The 16122-nt window shown below is 37.3% G+C and overlaps 2 protein-coding genes across 2 annotated transcripts; one reads left to right on the top strand and one right to left on the bottom strand.

Moving 5' to 3' along the window:
- The first annotated feature begins 4519 nt into the window (after nucleotides 1-4519).
- Nucleotides 4520-8144, top strand: LOC101300349 (probable protein phosphatase 2C 55-like). The gene is made up of 5 exons (XM_004300567.1): nucleotides 4520-4886; nucleotides 5128-5827; nucleotides 6152-6476; nucleotides 7056-7205; nucleotides 7717-8144. The coding sequence occupies exons 2-5, from the start codon at nucleotides 5280-5282 to the stop codon at nucleotides 8011-8013; spliced, it is 1320 nt and encodes a 439-aa protein (XP_004300615.1). The 5' UTR covers nucleotides 4520-4886; nucleotides 5128-5279; the 3' UTR covers nucleotides 8014-8144.
- A 260-nt stretch (nucleotides 8145-8404) lies between these two features.
- LOC101300059 (vicilin-like antimicrobial peptides 2-2-like) lies at nucleotides 8405-11398 on the bottom strand. The gene is made up of 5 exons (XM_004300566.1): nucleotides 11071-11398; nucleotides 10420-10601; nucleotides 10228-10308; nucleotides 9809-10135; nucleotides 8405-9713 (listed from the first exon to the last, which is right to left on the bottom strand). Exons 1-5 carry the CDS (start codon nucleotides 11387-11389, stop codon nucleotides 8652-8654), a joined length of 1971 nt encoding a protein of 656 aa, XP_004300614.1. The 5' UTR covers nucleotides 11390-11398; the 3' UTR covers nucleotides 8405-8651.
- Nucleotides 11399-16122: the final 4724 nt, after the last annotated feature.

Below are 16122 nucleotides of genomic sequence, written 5' to 3'. Positions count from 1 at the left end.
GGGGTGCTATACATTTCGAACTTCACAATAAACAACAGTGGTGGTTATCTTCTGTCATTTGATTTGAGGGACGAGGTCTTCAACGTAATACCACTACCGTAAAATATTTTCATGGAAAAGTTCACTGGCATGGATCGGACTTCGTGGAACGAAATGTGAAGTTTGGTTGATGAATCACGAGGATCAGTCTTCTTCTACCAAAAACATGCCTTGGACAAAACAGTTCATATTTGATGAAACCCAGCCGGGAATATGTTCAGGAGCTTGGAAGGATGAATTTATTTTCAAGAGAAGACTTGAAGATGGTCATCACCAGTTTTTGTACGATCCTACGAGCCAAAAGGTGAGAGAGCTTTCAAATATTCCAAGGTATGATAACAAGTACGCTGACTTTAGCTCATTCCATTATGTGGAGAGCCTAGTTTCAGTCTAAAGCAACAGAGAGATCAAGAAGTTGTGATATTGCAGTATAATTAATGCTAGTATTTGAACTTGGAAGGAAGCATTAGTGTATCGATTCTCCATGAAACGTATCATTACCATAGATTATGTGCTTTACGTTAATGTTTTCCAGGGTTTTACCGATACATCAATAACTGACAGCAGGTTGGATCTTACTAATTCTGGATCTTATATCAAATTCTTAGTCGAAACATAATTCCTTTTAAACTCAAGCTTATCTATCTAGAGGTACTTGAATCATACAGTGTACCTAGTAATTCCTTTTACTCTATATTTGTGGCAAATCCATGATTTGGTATATGAAACTGTTTAATTGGTAATCTAATAATAATGTTTAGATCAACAAAATTTACATATTTGTGTTGATTCCGCTACAAGTCTATAACCCAATCACGCTCTTAAAGCCGTCAAACCACTCTGAGAAAATTCTTCTATGCATCAAGGTGCAAGTGAACCGAGCAACTAATATGCAATTTTTTGATCCGGTCATCTACGTCGCACTACATGCATATATACTAATACCGTTGACAAAATTAAAACTCAAAAATATAGTCTCAAATGTTTCTAACCAAGGAGGTGAGAACACTAGGTCGAAGAAGATGTACTTTTATTATGGCCGTTTAATTTGATCGGATCAAAAATGAAATTGAAATAAAAGAATTTAGGGTTTCTAATCTTCATTCGATCTTCCCATACCGCGATTTGAGCATTTACACATTAATGATGCAAGTTCACGTTGGTGCGTAGAATCCGCTCCCGTGTATTAACACATAAACCGTAAACCCTCCGCCCCCTTCAAACGCAACACAATTTCATAGACAACACAGGTTCATAGGCTCTCTCTCAAGCTTCTTATGGGAATCGAAGCAAGAGCTGCAACCACTGTCAACCATGAAAACAGAGCCAAGGTAAGCAAGTCTTTATCTCAAGACCTTATAGTAAAAAATCTCTCAAGACTACCTATTGATCTTGTAAAACAAATCCTCTCGAGAGTACCTGTGCAGTCTTTACTTGTCCTTAAGAGGATTCGTGACGGTGATCATTATGAATTTGTAATCTCATTGCTTTGTGATGAAGTATATTTGAGTTGGGATTTGTCTTTCTTATAGTCTGCAAGAAAGCTAACATCATACCTAGATTACTCCTGGCCTAGCCGTCGTGATAGCTTATTCAAGTATATGATTTACCCAAAAAAGTCCACAAGCTGGCCGTGGAGTTATTCTGTGGATGTTGTGGGATCTAGCAACAGCTTACTTTGTTTTCGTTTGTTTGATAAAGAGTCAGAAAAAGCAGTAGTTTGGAACCCGGCCACAAAAAAATATAGGCGTCTTCCTGAACCTCTGATACAGCTTGCTGTATTAGGTTTTGAGTTCATTCAAGAAATCAAGGATTACAAACTGGTGAGCATTCAAAAAGGTCGTGACGTTATTAAATCCCAAGTCGTCACAGGAAGTTCAAAATCTTGGAAAAATGTCGAAAACTTTCAATTACGTGGAGTTGATGATCATAACACAATTCATTATCTGATTAATTACCTTGAACGGGGTGGTGTATATATTCGCAGCTGTGGACAAGAAATGATTCATCTTCTACTGTTTTGGCATTTTATCTGCTCAATGAGGTCTTCGATCTGATACCATTACCGAAAGCTCAATGATGGAAAATGACTATTTTTTTCGTGGAGGTATTCACTGGCATTTCTAGCACATCGTGAACCAAACTATGAAGACTATGCGGTTACTGAGCTTTGGGTGATGAATCATGAGGAGGGTTCTTCTGCTACTTGGATTAAAGAATTTACATGCGAAACCCTATCGCTACCAGGACAGTGCATTGGTACTTGGAATGAAGAACTTTTTTTCAAGAGAGAAAATCGAGCAGACGGTGACGACCTTTTTCTATACAACCCTAAGAGCCAGAAGTGAGATCAGGGTCGGCCCTGAGATTTTAGGGGCTCGATGACGGAAAAAAAAAAAATTAGAGTTCCCTGTAGTGATGTAAAAGGATATTAATTAACTACTTAAGCCCTTACTTTAGTTTACTTTAGTTTAATACCATCACTATAACATGACAATATCAAACCCAACAAACCCAATGTAATTAAATATACTTCCATACAAGCATATCACTATATTTTTTCAATGATATATATCTTCCAAGGGAGCCCTTCTAGTGAGGATCCTTAAGTTGAGGACTTAGTGATGACTTTTCGATTTATGGTTTAAAATACCCAATTTTCGATCACATTTTAACATCTCATCCGTTCAGTTTTTAGGTTTATATGAGTAGATCATTTATACAAATTTTCAGCCAAATTAATGTTCGTTAAGATAACAAACTAGATCAAATTAATAGACGAACCAAATATGTTAAATATGAACTGTTCAAGTTTATAATTTATAAATCACACTTATGAATGTCTTAACAATTTTCAATGTAGCTGAAAATTTGGAGAAATGATCTACTTATAAATACTTATAAACTGAACGGTCAAGATGCATATATAAGATCGAAAAGTGGGATAAGCTGAAAAGTCCTCACTAAGTCCTCAACTTAAGAGTCCTCACTAGAAGGGCTCCTAAGGTAAAACACATTTGTTACAACATATATGATATCACACGATATGTTTTTTTTTATGCCATTCATATGTCTATAGTTGTTTTGTGAAGAGAAACAATACTACAAAAGGAAACGAAAAAAAGGGATTAGATTATGAATTGAAATCAAACACTCAAACCAAAACCTATCTCACAATCAGTCTTCTGAATTGAAACCAAAACCCTTCTCATTCTTAATCTCAAATTCTCAACTATGAAATTGTAAAAACCATGCGATGAAACTCATTGGAGAAGGAGGACAAACTTATCTGAAAAGAATTTCGTGTGTGAGAAGTCGAGGGCTGCAGGTTGCTGTAAGGAGACCTCGATATGAGAAAGACCCGTCCGCGCGACACTCGATCAAAGAATAGTTAAAGAAGCTGCGTGTGTTTGGAGTCTTTGGAAATTTAATATACCCAGTTTTTTTTTCCTTTAATATATAAATGTATATGTTTGGACTTTTTTTTTTAGGCCCCTAAATTTAGGGGGCCCAAAGCACAAGCTTGTTTAGCTTTAGCCCAAGGCCGGCTCTGAGTGAGATCCCTTCCAAAACATATGATGGATTACAAGTGCTGTAGAGCAGTTAATTGTGCGAAGAGCCTAGTTTTAGTGTAGAACTGTAGATGGTTGTGGCGGAACAAATGGTTTTATTGTATGTAATACTAATATATTAGTTTGATTTTGTATTGTTATGACATGCACCTTATACTTTAAACACTCTTTAAGTTTGTAGAATGTTTTTTTTTTTGGACGTAAGTTTGGAGTATGTTTTGAGTTCCTTTAAGTTTGTAAGTTGTGAAAGCTGCAAAACCAACTACCTACTTTGCTGCTTCACATTTTCTTTGCCTTATGTCTGATGTGTCTTAACTTGAACAAACCTCATAAACTGGCATAAAACCCCTCTTCAAATGCAACACCATTTCATAATTAAGTATTAGATTTACGAAAAATGACATTAAAAAGGTGATGTAGGCTTTAAATTTCATGAATAATGATGCGTACATATCTTTACAGTCAAGTTAACTTTAAGTTGAATTTGGTTGAATACAATCTTTCTACTTCTGTTTCTGCATACAATTTTTCTGTTTCTATTTCTATTTCTGAATACAATCTTTAATCTTTCTTTCTTGAAGATTAGTTGAATACAATTTTGTTGGCGAATATCCTCTGGAGCACTAGACCGAGCATAACATTCTTACACCAAAGAACATATATAGGATATACTGTACGGACTGTGGCTCACAGTCTCACCTGCCCTTTCATACAATGTGCTCACCCACCTTCCACCTGTCAACACGTCACCCACCTATCGGTCTGTGGGGTTTGTTCCATCAAACCCTAAACGTCCACAATTTTTCAGGTTAATATTAAACCGGAAAAAAAAAAAAAAAAAAACGAAGGAAAAACAATCAGTATTTTGTTTTATACCAAATAAATTTCCACGACACTTTGAAATGAACGCAGACCAGGATTGAGGATTCTATCCAAGTTCCTATATGAGGCTTTTGGGCACCAAAACTCAAACTTATCCCGAACCCTTCTTATTTCTGCTCTGAGATTTCGAAGCAAAAAAAGCATTTTTGTTTTCGATTTTAGCTGAAGCAGCTTAGCTTCCTATCTCTCACCACGTGTGTCTATCTAGCTCTCTTCTTTACGCGCCCAACCATAAACAGCATATTCCCAAAAGCAGCGAAAGAAGCTCCGAAGATAGATTGAATCGGGCAATTGGCCAACCATATATCTTCGGAGCTTCCATTTATAGCAAACCCTTATCCAGTTTGGTCTGTTTCCAAGGATCTGGGTTTCACTGACCACCCTCAAATCACGGTACCCTCTTCTTTTCTAGCTTCTTATGTTTCATAGCTTTTGCTACTTTGTTGGGTCAAGTTCATATCTTTTGGGTTCATTTTGATATGCGGTGGTTCTGTTTTTGCTGAGAAGCTGATGAAGTTTGTAGATTTTTAGATATGATTAGGCTGTGGATAAGAAAATTTGATTCTTTATTTGTTTTGTAGTGGAAAGTTTTGATCTTTGTGATGGAATTGAGTTTAGTATTCTTTTTTTTCAGGTTACAAAGCTGTAGGAGCAGTTAGATTTTATGTTAATCTGGTAAATTTGATGTGCTCAGAGTGATGAAATTTTATCTGGGAGATAGAATTTCAGGTTGGGTTTTGCTATTGAGGGTTGTTGGATTACGGGTGTTTTGTATAAGGAGTTAAAATGCCAGCTGCTATATTCCCCAAAGTAAACAGTACTATACAGTCTGGTTTGTGGAGAGTTATAAGCCAGAGTGGGATACGAAATTCGAAAACTTTAGTGCCTTGTGAGGGGAAATTGTTTTCTCAGAACTCAGGGTTGGTGCGTTCTCTACCGTGTTCAACCCTTTTGGTATCGGGCAGTAGCAGGTATAGTTTTGGTTCTTTACACCAGGGAAAATCTATGGCTGCTTCAAGTTCGAAACCTGTGTTTGGAGGAGATCTTTATGTTGATGACTTAATTGGGAGTACTGGGAATGGATTGGACTTCACAAAACCGACTGGGGTCTTTTTTAATGATAGAAGTCGTAGCAGTTTCCTGAAAACTAGCTTGAGCTTGAGAAGAAAAAAATCGTTCAACAGTCGTTTAGCATCTGTGCATGTTGGACCTTGGTCAAGAAATTTTCATGCATCAGCTTCCAATTACCATGCTGCTGGTGCTGCTCAGAATGTGTCACTTGATGGCAACTCCAATGAAGAACAGCTTGCAAATTCTACTGTTTTGTCTGATCAGTATGTTCTCTCATCTGTTCTTTTATTTCATCCTTCCATTTTTTTTGTCATTTTTGTCCTTGTTGTTTTGTTATTATAGGGTTTTCATTTGTTTAGCATTCATAGGTTCAGTCATTACTGCAATTGAGGGATATGCAGGTGCATTGCTCTGACATAATAGCTCATTTGTATACCATTTATGGGGTTAGTAAGATCCCCTAGAGCTTAGAGCAACGAGATTGAATACTGTTTACTTCAATACAAACTGCACTGACAGCGCTTTCTGTCTTTCCGGAGCCAAGGTAGTCTCAGTGCTTATATATCATTTCTTTGTTTCATTTTCAGACCTGTTTTGGGAGAGAGAACTCTGAAGCTACTTTCAGGATCATGTTACTTACCACATCCTGAGAAGGAAGAGACAGGAGGAGAGGATGCCCACTTCATATGTGAAGATGCACAGGCAATCGGTGTAGCAGATGGTGTGGGTGGATGGGCTGATGTTGGTGTTAATGCCGGCCTATTTGCTCGTGAACTTATGGCTCATTCTCTTAAGGCAATTCAAGAGGAGCCTATGGGTAGCTTTGAACCTGCCAGGGTGTTAGAGAAGGCACACTCATGCACCAAAGCAAAGGGTTCTTCAACAGCTTGCATCATTGGCCTTACTGAGAAGGTTTGTTGTTTTTCATTCCAACTAACTATCAGTGCCTGTAATTTACTGCTGGGATGCTTGTATCTTTAACTGTGTCAGAAAAGATATGATCTGGTTTATAGGGATTACATGTGATCAATTATTTTCTTACACTTCTCCCTGGCATCTGCATTCGTGTGGCTGCATCTTGCAACTGAAATAAACTTGACAAAATGATCTTAGTGTATATTTATCTTCCTATATATTACCACTCATGTATACTTAGATACTATAAGAAATATGTTGAGGACTAACATACCGGCGTTCTGTCAATATGCCCTGGGCTTGTGAAGCTCATAAGTTTCTGTCCTGAATTATTGCACAGTACTTGTAGCCTTTTAAGCTCAGCGAACAGTAGTCTTTCATACATAGAAATTGCTGAAAAGAGTTGCAAGCCTCTATTTTATACTGTATTGAACAAATAATCGTGAAAAGAGTCCAGAGTGGAGATCAAACATAGGCTGCAGATACCGAGTCCTGAAGTATTGTTTTTAGAGTAGAAATGAAAGTTTCGATATAGTGAGTATGAATACGTTTCCAATGGTCTTCTTTATTTGGCAGGGCTTACATGCTATCAATCTTGGGGACAGTGGATTCATAGTGGTTAGAGATGGAAGCACCATCTTCCGATCCCCTGTTCAGCAGCATGGCTTCAATTTTACGTATCAGCTGGAAAGTGGCAGTGGGGCTGATCTACCAAGCTCCGGTGAGGTTAGTTCCCTACCAAACTCATCATTGAGCTATACACATTGATACTAGTTGTCACTCGCATAGCATCTATGTAAAGTATTTTGGGGTTGGCCATTAAAGAAATTAAAGTACAGGTGGGTATAAGAATTTGTAATATGTTGGCTGTCTTCGAGTTTGAATGTGATAAAGACTTAACCCAAGCTAAAGAAGATGAATAAATTTTGTTTCAACTGCTGGGAGTGTATTGTAGTCTAATGCACTGAGTGGGGGAATTGGCCTTGAAAATTTCCTATTTGTGTGTGTGTGTGTGTGTGTATTGTCTAAATCAAAACTGTGGAATCTTTGAATACTAAAATTTTCATGTTCATATCACTTTGACTCTGCTGTTGTCCAATCAAATATGTTCCTTGTAGAAAATTTAAGAATCTGTGTCACTACTTTCAATATCATGTGTTTACACCAAGCGGAAAAATAGGAACTACAAATTACTCTGACCAACTTGGCATCTAAATTGGAACATGATGTGCACCAGGTGTTTTTGATTCCTGTCGCCGCAGGGGATGTCATCATTGCCGGGACAGATGGGTTGTTTGACAACTTGTATAATACTGAGGTTACTGCGATTGTTGTTCATGCTGTGAGAACCGGCTTGGAACCGCAAGCAACTGCTAAGAAAATAGCAGCTTTAGCACGCACACGAGCACTGGATAAGAACAGGCAAACACCATTTTCCACTGCTGCTCAAGATGCAGGGTTCCGTTATTATGGAGGCAAGCTTGATGATGTTACTGTTGTTGTGTCCTACATAACTAGCTCCATCAAGGTGTGACACAGTGAGTTAACTAGTTTAGAGAACCATTTCATTTGTATATGTTCTATTTGCTTGCTTTTTGCAAGTTTGCGGATTGGCTTAGAAGCCTATTACTCTGTTTTGCAATGAAACCAGAGAGAGTTATGCTTATCTTTCACTTTCCTATTCACTTTATTGCAATGCGCCTACCGTCTACTGTGGATGGTCTAACACTTGACACAGATCCTTTGCACGATACCTGAACTTAGAAGTCTAAACCTATTGGAGTTTTTCATCTCAAGACAAATCCAACAAACTTCAAAACATGTGGTATATCTCTTTTCTCCAACTGTAACTAGGAATTATTTGCTCCTTGAAATCACTAATTCTAATGCATAAACTGATAACAGTAATAACCGGAGAGGGAGATGTGTAAATCTAACAATTTTATATCTCAGTTGCAAACTAAAAGCTCAACTACTAGTCTACTAAACTACTACAACTCTCTGTGACATTCCCACTGTTTATTGTGATGCCAACAAAATTTGTTTTGGACAGGCATCCAAGTTTATTACATGAAATGAAAGACCGAGGGAAAGTCTGACCACATAGAAACATAGAACTAAAGGCAGCATAAGACGGTCTTTTATTCACATAACCTGAACATTTCCACACATTCAAATCTCTCTTCTTCCCGCTTCACCATCAAAACCTTGGTCACCTTCTGTTTCTTGCTCCTCTGGTCTAGTTCTTCTTTCTATTTCCTCTTGTTGTCGCCTAGCCTCTTCTTGCTCTGTTTGGGCCTCTTCCTCTCTTCTTCTACTGTACTCTTCTTGTTGTTGTCTCCTAGCCTCTTCTTGTTCCTCCCGGGCTCTTGCTGCTTCTTCTTCTTGCTCCCTTCGTGCTGCTGCTGCTGCTTCTTCTCTCCTCCTTTCTTCTTCCTCCTGTTGCCTCTGCCTCTCTTGTTCTTCTCTCCTCTTCCTTTCTTGTTCTTCTTCCTGTTGCCTCTCCCTCTCTTGTTCTTCCTCTCCTTCTCTCTTTCTCCTCTCTTCTTCCTCCTCTTCTCTCTGCCTCCTCTCTTCTTCCTCCTGTTCTTCTCTCCTCCTCTCTTCCTCCTCCTCTTCTCTCTTCCTCTTCTCTTCTTCCTTTTCTCTCTTTCTCGCTTCCTCCTCCTCTCTCTGTCTCTGCTCCTCCTCTCTCTTCCTTTGCTCCTCTTCTCTCTTTCTCGCTTCCTCCTCTCTCTGTCTCTGCTCCTCTTCTCTCTTCCTCTGTTCCTCTCTCTTCCTAGCCTCCTCTTCCTCCCTTTCCTTTTCAATCTCTTCCAGCATTATTTTCTCCTCTTCTTCAGCACAAGAAGTACAATCGAGTATGATTGATTCTACCTGTGCAGCCAAAAGCTGATCGACTGTGGTGTTGGTAACATTCAAAGACACCGCCAAGATCTGTCTGTTCAAAGTTTGGAGAACCGAGTATTTTCCCGCCAAAAACTGAGGATAATTTCTCCTAGTTGTGGTGCTGAACCCCATAAACACCAATGAGTCGTTGTTATATGACATCTGCGCCATTGGATGGAACATGGGTACAGCAAAAACATCTCCTTCCTTAACCCGAAACCTCAAATTTCTGCACTCTGATCTCTTTGCTGTGCTAGAACAAACCACCCTGACCATTCCTTCCCCATGTAACACCACTGAGATCTCAGTTGCCCTTGGATTCCAATGAGGCCCCATCATTGAACCCTACAACAAAACACATTCAAAAAAGTTCAGAATTGTTAGAAGTCGGTTACAGTCTAATCAACACGCAGTTGAGGTAAACATCGATGGGCACTGACCTTCGTCAAGTTCACCATGAAAAGGCCAATGTTTGATCCAGTCAATAAAGGTGAGTTTCTCTCATTCACGGTAGTGCTCCAACCATTACAATTCCTGAAATCTGGGTCAGTATCAAAAATATTATATGTTTTTGATTTGTCTTTCTTCTTATGCTTCTTATCCTTCTTCTTGTTTAATGCCGTGCCATCGTAACTGGCTCCTATAAACGTTTTCAAGAACCGAGCTTCCAAATCCCAAAAGGTTTCTTTCTTCGTTGGGGGCACTGCATGGACAATGGCTGAGTGGTCTGTTGAATTTGTTATGGACTGGATCACTTCCTCAGAAACCTAAATCAATCACCCATTTTCATTAGTCAAAGAATCATTAGTCAAAGATCTAGTGACTAGTAGTCAGCAAAGCCTAATCATTGTTTTCAGACCTGAAAAGCTGACCGAAGGATTTTGGTGTCGAAACCTCGCACCAGGTCCCTAACACTGGAGTACGCTCCTATTGTTGGATCCTGCTTAAGTTTTGTATTAACATTATAGACAAAGAACATGATTATGAAGTGAGTAATAATTTCCAAACAGTTTAAGGCAGATTAGAAATGGAAGAGGCAGAACTAGCTTACATATACGTCTTCCTCAGTATTTGCAAAGATTGCATTAATTCTTAGTTTGTGACGCTCAGTCTGTAAATCACTCTGTATAAAGAAGAGAGAGCCTGGGCGCAGTCTATGAATATCACCTTTCTTTATAGAAACCTTGTTGATTTGATCATCCTCTCCATGAGCCCAATTCAAGGTTCCACTCCCTAAACCCAACAACAAGGAAAACGAAAAATGATTGAAATTTTTCATTGGTGATCGAAAGAAACATAATACATGCGAAAATTGATAGTTAATTTCAGTAGAATATCAATGTGAATTCATATCAGCTCACACTTCATCATGTAGCATGATCTACTGATCTAGGCATGCATACCTAGTATCGTACACCTTAAACAAAATTTTACCTAATCAACTTACTCCAAAAACGTGCAGACACAACATATCAAATAAATAAGAAATAAAAAAACAAATCAACCATGTTGTTCAATATCTTATATCTATGTAATATACTTGTTAATTAAATTAGTATAAATGTATAATCACACTTCACTGCAGTGATATTCAACAATGTGGTTTAACATTTGCATGGTAAACAAAAATCTCAAAACTTCATGCCAGAACAAAATCGTAGAACTATGAATGTACTCAAACTCATTGCGTTAAAAACTCAACCTGTGTGGACATAGAACACCATGTCTGCATGGAGAAGCACCGGAAGGAACAGCGAGTTGGGTTCCATGGTGATGAACTGGACATGATACGGCCCTCTCCGTCCATCGGTAACATCGATAGACGAGATATCACCGTACTCTGTCTGAACCAACGCCCTCCTCTGATCTCTCCTCACCAAGTACCCGGAACCAGAACCGGAAGAATCCTCCTCATCATATTTCAAAGACTTGGCAGAAGAAGAGGAGGCAGGTAACAAAAGCAAGAAGAAGACAATGAACAGAGTAAGTGAGAACGGTGGATTTGAATCTCTGTTAGACATTGTGTTTTCGACGATGAAGAAATGTGGATCACAGTACTGGACTATATATGCAACGGAGGGGACGATGAAGGAGGAGATAAACGAGAGCTGCTTCGTCGGGTTATAAAAGCAAACGTGTCTTTGTTGATGACACGTGGGAATAGGACAAAGCACGTGGCTGGTGATTAGTTCATCTCTACTGGTAAGACCATGCAGTTGAGAATAGTGTGATCGATGATTTCTGTGGAGGAAGTTTCGCCGGATTCAAACAAATTTTGTTAGCAACTGAGTATTGGGCTATGTATAGTAAATGAGTCTCTAGCCCTAAGTAACGAGTGCCATTCATAGGTGCTTGGACATCTGCTGGGCCAAGAGAGGTATAAATGAGAGGTATAAACGAGCAGAACTCAATACGAACTCGAAGCGGTCCACGATATCCTATCATTCGAATTTGTATCGAGTTCCGCTCGTTTATACCTTTGTTTGAGCTCGGTTTGTAAATAAAAAAACTAAATGTGAGCTCCATTAATACTCAACAGACAAAGCTTATGAACAAGTATTTAATCACGAGACTGAGAGTGTATTCAACTTTTTTTAAGTGAAAATTGCCTCGTTTTCTCAAGCTCATTTGATATAGCTAAATTTCAGATATTTTGTACTTTTTGATCAACTAAATATTCTTTTTGGCTATATTATTGATATAAGGTACTGAAAAGTTTATTCAAGCATAACAAAAGACCAATTACTTATAAATTAAACAAGTTGTTGATACCAGTCGAATTCAAAAAATCTAAATATTATAGAGAGCTCACAATTGGAACTACTATACGATCAGATTGGACCAAGCTTAAGCTTGAACGGGTCAAGAAAACAAGCTAAACATGAACACCTAATTCTCTTACCTATAGCCCTTATGTAGAAACATGTAATTTAAGAATAAATATTGAAAAAGACAATATTTTTACAGCAAATAGTCATAGAATTCTTGCACAAGGTATGCAAACATACTAACAAGTAGGTGAGCTATAGTTGCGGTTTCAGACCAAAAAAAAAAAAACTAAAGTTACTGTTATGCTTATGTGTAAAACTTATACCAAGTTTAAATTTTACATATGATCGATATGACAAGGAGTCGCATGCATATGACAATCATCTACGAACAAGAATGGTATGAATGTATGATCATTACTTTTAGTGTGTGTATGACTTATAAGTATTAGTTAATTCCAATGTTGATGCTTAAATGACTTAATGTTTGATTTGAGATAATGGAGAGAACTAAAATTTCAAAAAAAAGATAGAAATTTTATCAATCGTTGTATGCTAAATTAAAAATTTATTATTTTAAAACATAAACAAATCAATATAGTGAGAATATCAACCGGTTAGAATTGTTTAGTGTGTATGAAGTACGAGATTAGGTTTTCTTAAAGATGGGGATCAGTTGACCAATATTAGATTATATTTTCACTTCGTATTTGAGATACTTTCCTTCTAATTCATTTAACAAAAGAAAACTAGATAGGTTTCAAAATGGCAGCATATTGTTTTCTGCCTTCATAAGAGTACGCACTTACTTATTGTTCGGGGTTATGAAGTTGAAATCTTATTTATTGAAAAGCCAAACACTTATTATTATTATTATTTTTTCTACTAGTTCTTGATCAATTATAGAAATAACATTTGATGAACTATTTGAAATATATTTGATTGAGTACCTACCCAGAATTCGTTTATCAAATGGTTTATCTATCTGGGTCAGGTCATGAGACTCAAGTTGGAAAAAGAGTAACAAACACGTTTCACCTTCGACCGCATACCATCTGTTTTCAACTAGCTAGTTGATCGATCTATCTATCTGAGACCTGAGTGGTTTACAAAATGCCACCCCTCACGTACAGTAGTTAGAGAGAGACAGAGAGAGCTAGGGAGAACATGTATAAAATGTGGAGGAATCAAAGGAAAAAAACACTTGAATAATTGTGGTCATACACAAAACTAAAATGAATCAAGGGGGATTTTTTTTTCCAAAGCAAAATCAACATATCCTATGAGGATCCCAATTAATCCCATATCGAAGAAAAAGGCTAGGAGAGTGTAAGGTTGTATGCTTCTTTTGCTTCCTTCTTTCTTTTCTTTCTTTCTATTCTATGATAGAAGATCCTTTTAGGCCACCATGATGCCCCCAAATCACAGCTACCACTAGTGACAGGGTAGAGATAGATTGAGAGTGCTAGCTCTCCATCATGCAAACTTTGCCTTTTCTTTTGGAGTTTGTGGGGTGAATGGATTAATGGTCACCTATCTTTTTATGAATGATATAAATCAGAATCTCAACACCTCTAGCTCTCCCATCTCCTTTCCTTTCCTTTCCTTTCCTTTCTTCTCTTTTGTGAGCTTCAAGCCTTCGTCTCCCACCGCGTGTGTCCCGTGTACTAGTGAGTTACTTAGTTCCTAAGTACATATGTCGATCTATCATATCATGCATGCCTGTGTGACTCACAAAATAATATTCTCATCCAATAATCCATCCTAATTTGACGTCCAGATATCATACAATTTAGGGCACCTGGACAGCGGATAAGCATTCCTCACATGGCATAGTACTATGCAAAACGTACTCTCAATATCGTTCTAGCTAGTTCAACCTAATTTTCTCTATCACAAGCAGTGGTGGGAAGTAGTTTCATCATGCACATCAGTCTAATCAGTAGTAAACTATGTAGATCCCTGATGTTGTAGCTTAGTCGGTAACTAGGAAAACTAGTAACTAGTAAATTTGATGTGTTTTACAATTTTGACTGTTTTGATCCCTGAAGTCGTTAATTAATCGTCTTTTGTTAATAAAAGAGGTCCGAGCTCAATAAATCAAATAAAATTACCCCTTTGTTAAATAAGTTCCTAATCTCCATCTTTAACGTTAAGAATGAGCGAGTACAAAATCAACACAGAAATGATAAGAACAGTTTTCGGATCCTACATTTAAGACTTTTAAATTTACAGTTTTCAGCTGGCATTTTCTTCCTTGATCCTTTGTTTTCTTCTTCTTTGATCCTTTGTTACTGGGCCACCCTTATGTGGTAGTGTACCTAAACTAGGGTTTACGATGATATTTTAACAAATGAGCGAATATTGACTCTAATTAAGATGTTACTCGAGCATTGGATAGCTCTTTCAAATTCTAACCACAATGGAATCAGTTGCTGATGTTCACTTGCTGATGTTTTCATTGAATTATTAGGAAATATGCTTTATCAGATCTCCAAGTTTGAAGATAAGTTATGTTTTTGTAACTCTTCACCGATACCGTCAAATTGATTTGTTTGTTTAATATTCTAAAGAGGAGTTAGCTAGGATGCCTAGATGTGGCATAAAATCACCATCAAGCTCAAATCAATCTGAGCCAACTTTGCTCTTGTCAATTTAAAGAAAGCAATATATAAGTATAGAAAACTAATCTAATTATTTGATTTTGTTATGAATCAGGAATTGCTGTTATAGACTTCAGCGAGGCAATGTGGACAACAATACTTTGTACACTGTAATAAACCCGTTTCATCACTTCATATGGTGATAGCTTGAGTATGAGAAAGGATTCAAAGTTCAATCGCTCTATTTAAGAGAAATTTTAAATACACAACCCAAATATCTTAATACACACGCCTTACTTAATACACCACATATCAAATTTTTCATTTTAGTATTCCCAAACTGCCTAAAATGCCCTTAATTTATGAAATATTCCATTATTTAATATAATTAATATATATTTACTATTTGGTACCTCTTTTTACATATTATTTTGTCTAATTTTTATTAGAAATTTTTGGTTATCATCGTTCAATTTATAATCAAATGATTATTGTTATATCCCAACTCCAAATCACCAATACAAGTTTTCAAAATTCACAAGCTAGTAGAATTGTAGAAGTACAGTAACTATTAAACATAGATAGCTAGTTATTCGATAAAACATGTCATGATAAAGATGCAGTACATGACAATATGATCATCTGCAAGATCAAACTAAAGCTTATACAAGTTTTTTTTTAAAAAAGAAGAAGAAGAGAAGAAAGACAACCCAAATGAATTGTGGAGAAGAGTTGGGAAGAAGACGTGCTTTCGACGATTTTAGGGTAGAATATATTGAAAAGAATACTTCTAGCGCGAATTTTATTTTTATTTTAATAATAGATGTTTATTCACTAGTGGAAAAATCACTTAGCCGACGGAAAAATAATATTTTCGTCGTCTAAGATCTACTTAGCCGACGAAAAACCTTCCGTAGCCTAAGTTTTTACCTAGGCGACGGAAAAATATTCCGTCGGCTAAGAAGATCTTAGGTGACGAAAATTTTTACCTAGCTGACGGAACATTTATATATAAATATAAATTATTATTTATGATAACTTAGGCGACGAAAAATTATTCCGTCGCTTAGGTTATATCTTAGCCGACGGAAATATCTACTTAGTCGACGGAACCAAATTTAAAAAAAAATTAAATTAAATTTTTTAGCGGGATAACTGCCGCTTAAATATTTTGAACTTAGGCGATATTCCGTCGACTAAGTTCAAAAATTTTAAGCGGCACTTATCCCGCCAAAAGTTTTGAAATTTTTTTCGGCTCCATTCTATAACTTTCAGCTCTCTCTCCCTCATCATCTTCGTCTCTCTCTCCCTAGCTCGTTTGCTTGCTCTCTCTCTCCCTCGTCTGGTTGCTCCCCCACCACAGCGGCGCCTCCTCCTCCTCCC

Source organism: Fragaria vesca, linkage group LG5 (assembly GCF_000184155.1).
Source record: "Fragaria vesca subsp. vesca linkage group LG5, FraVesHawaii_1.0, whole genome shotgun sequence".
NCBI lineage: Eukaryota > Viridiplantae > Streptophyta > Magnoliopsida > Rosales > Rosaceae > Fragaria > Fragaria vesca.
This window is presented reverse-complemented; position numbering and strand designations above follow the sequence as displayed.

What these genes read in the sequence shown, in the direction of transcription:
- LOC101300059 (XM_004300566.1), bottom strand. Translation starts at nt 11,389, where the DNA reads ATGTCTAACAGAGATTCAAATCCACCGTTCTCACTTACTCTGTTCATT. An exon ending in GGTGTTCTATGTCCACACAG is followed by an intron (nt 10,602 to 11,070) that starts GTTGAGTTTTTA and finishes TGTTGGGTTTAG; the next exon opens with GGAGTGGAACCTTGAATTGG. An exon ending in ATACTGAGGAAGACGTATAT is followed by an intron (nt 10,309 to 10,419) that starts GTAAGCTAGTTC and finishes AAACTTAAGCAG; the next exon opens with GATCCAACAATAGGAGCGTA.
- LOC101300349 (XM_004300567.1), top strand. Translation starts at nt 5,280, where the DNA reads ATGCCAGCTGCTATATTCCCCAAAGTAAACAGTACTATACAGTCTGGT. An exon ending in TCTACTGTTTTGTCTGATCA is followed by an intron (nt 5,828 to 6,151) that starts GTATGTTCTCTC and finishes TTTCATTTTCAG; the next exon opens with ACCTGTTTTGGGAGAGAGAA. An exon ending in ATCTACCAAGCTCCGGTGAG is followed by an intron (nt 7,206 to 7,716) that starts GTTAGTTCCCTA and finishes GATGTGCACCAG; the next exon opens with GTGTTTTTGATTCCTGTCGC.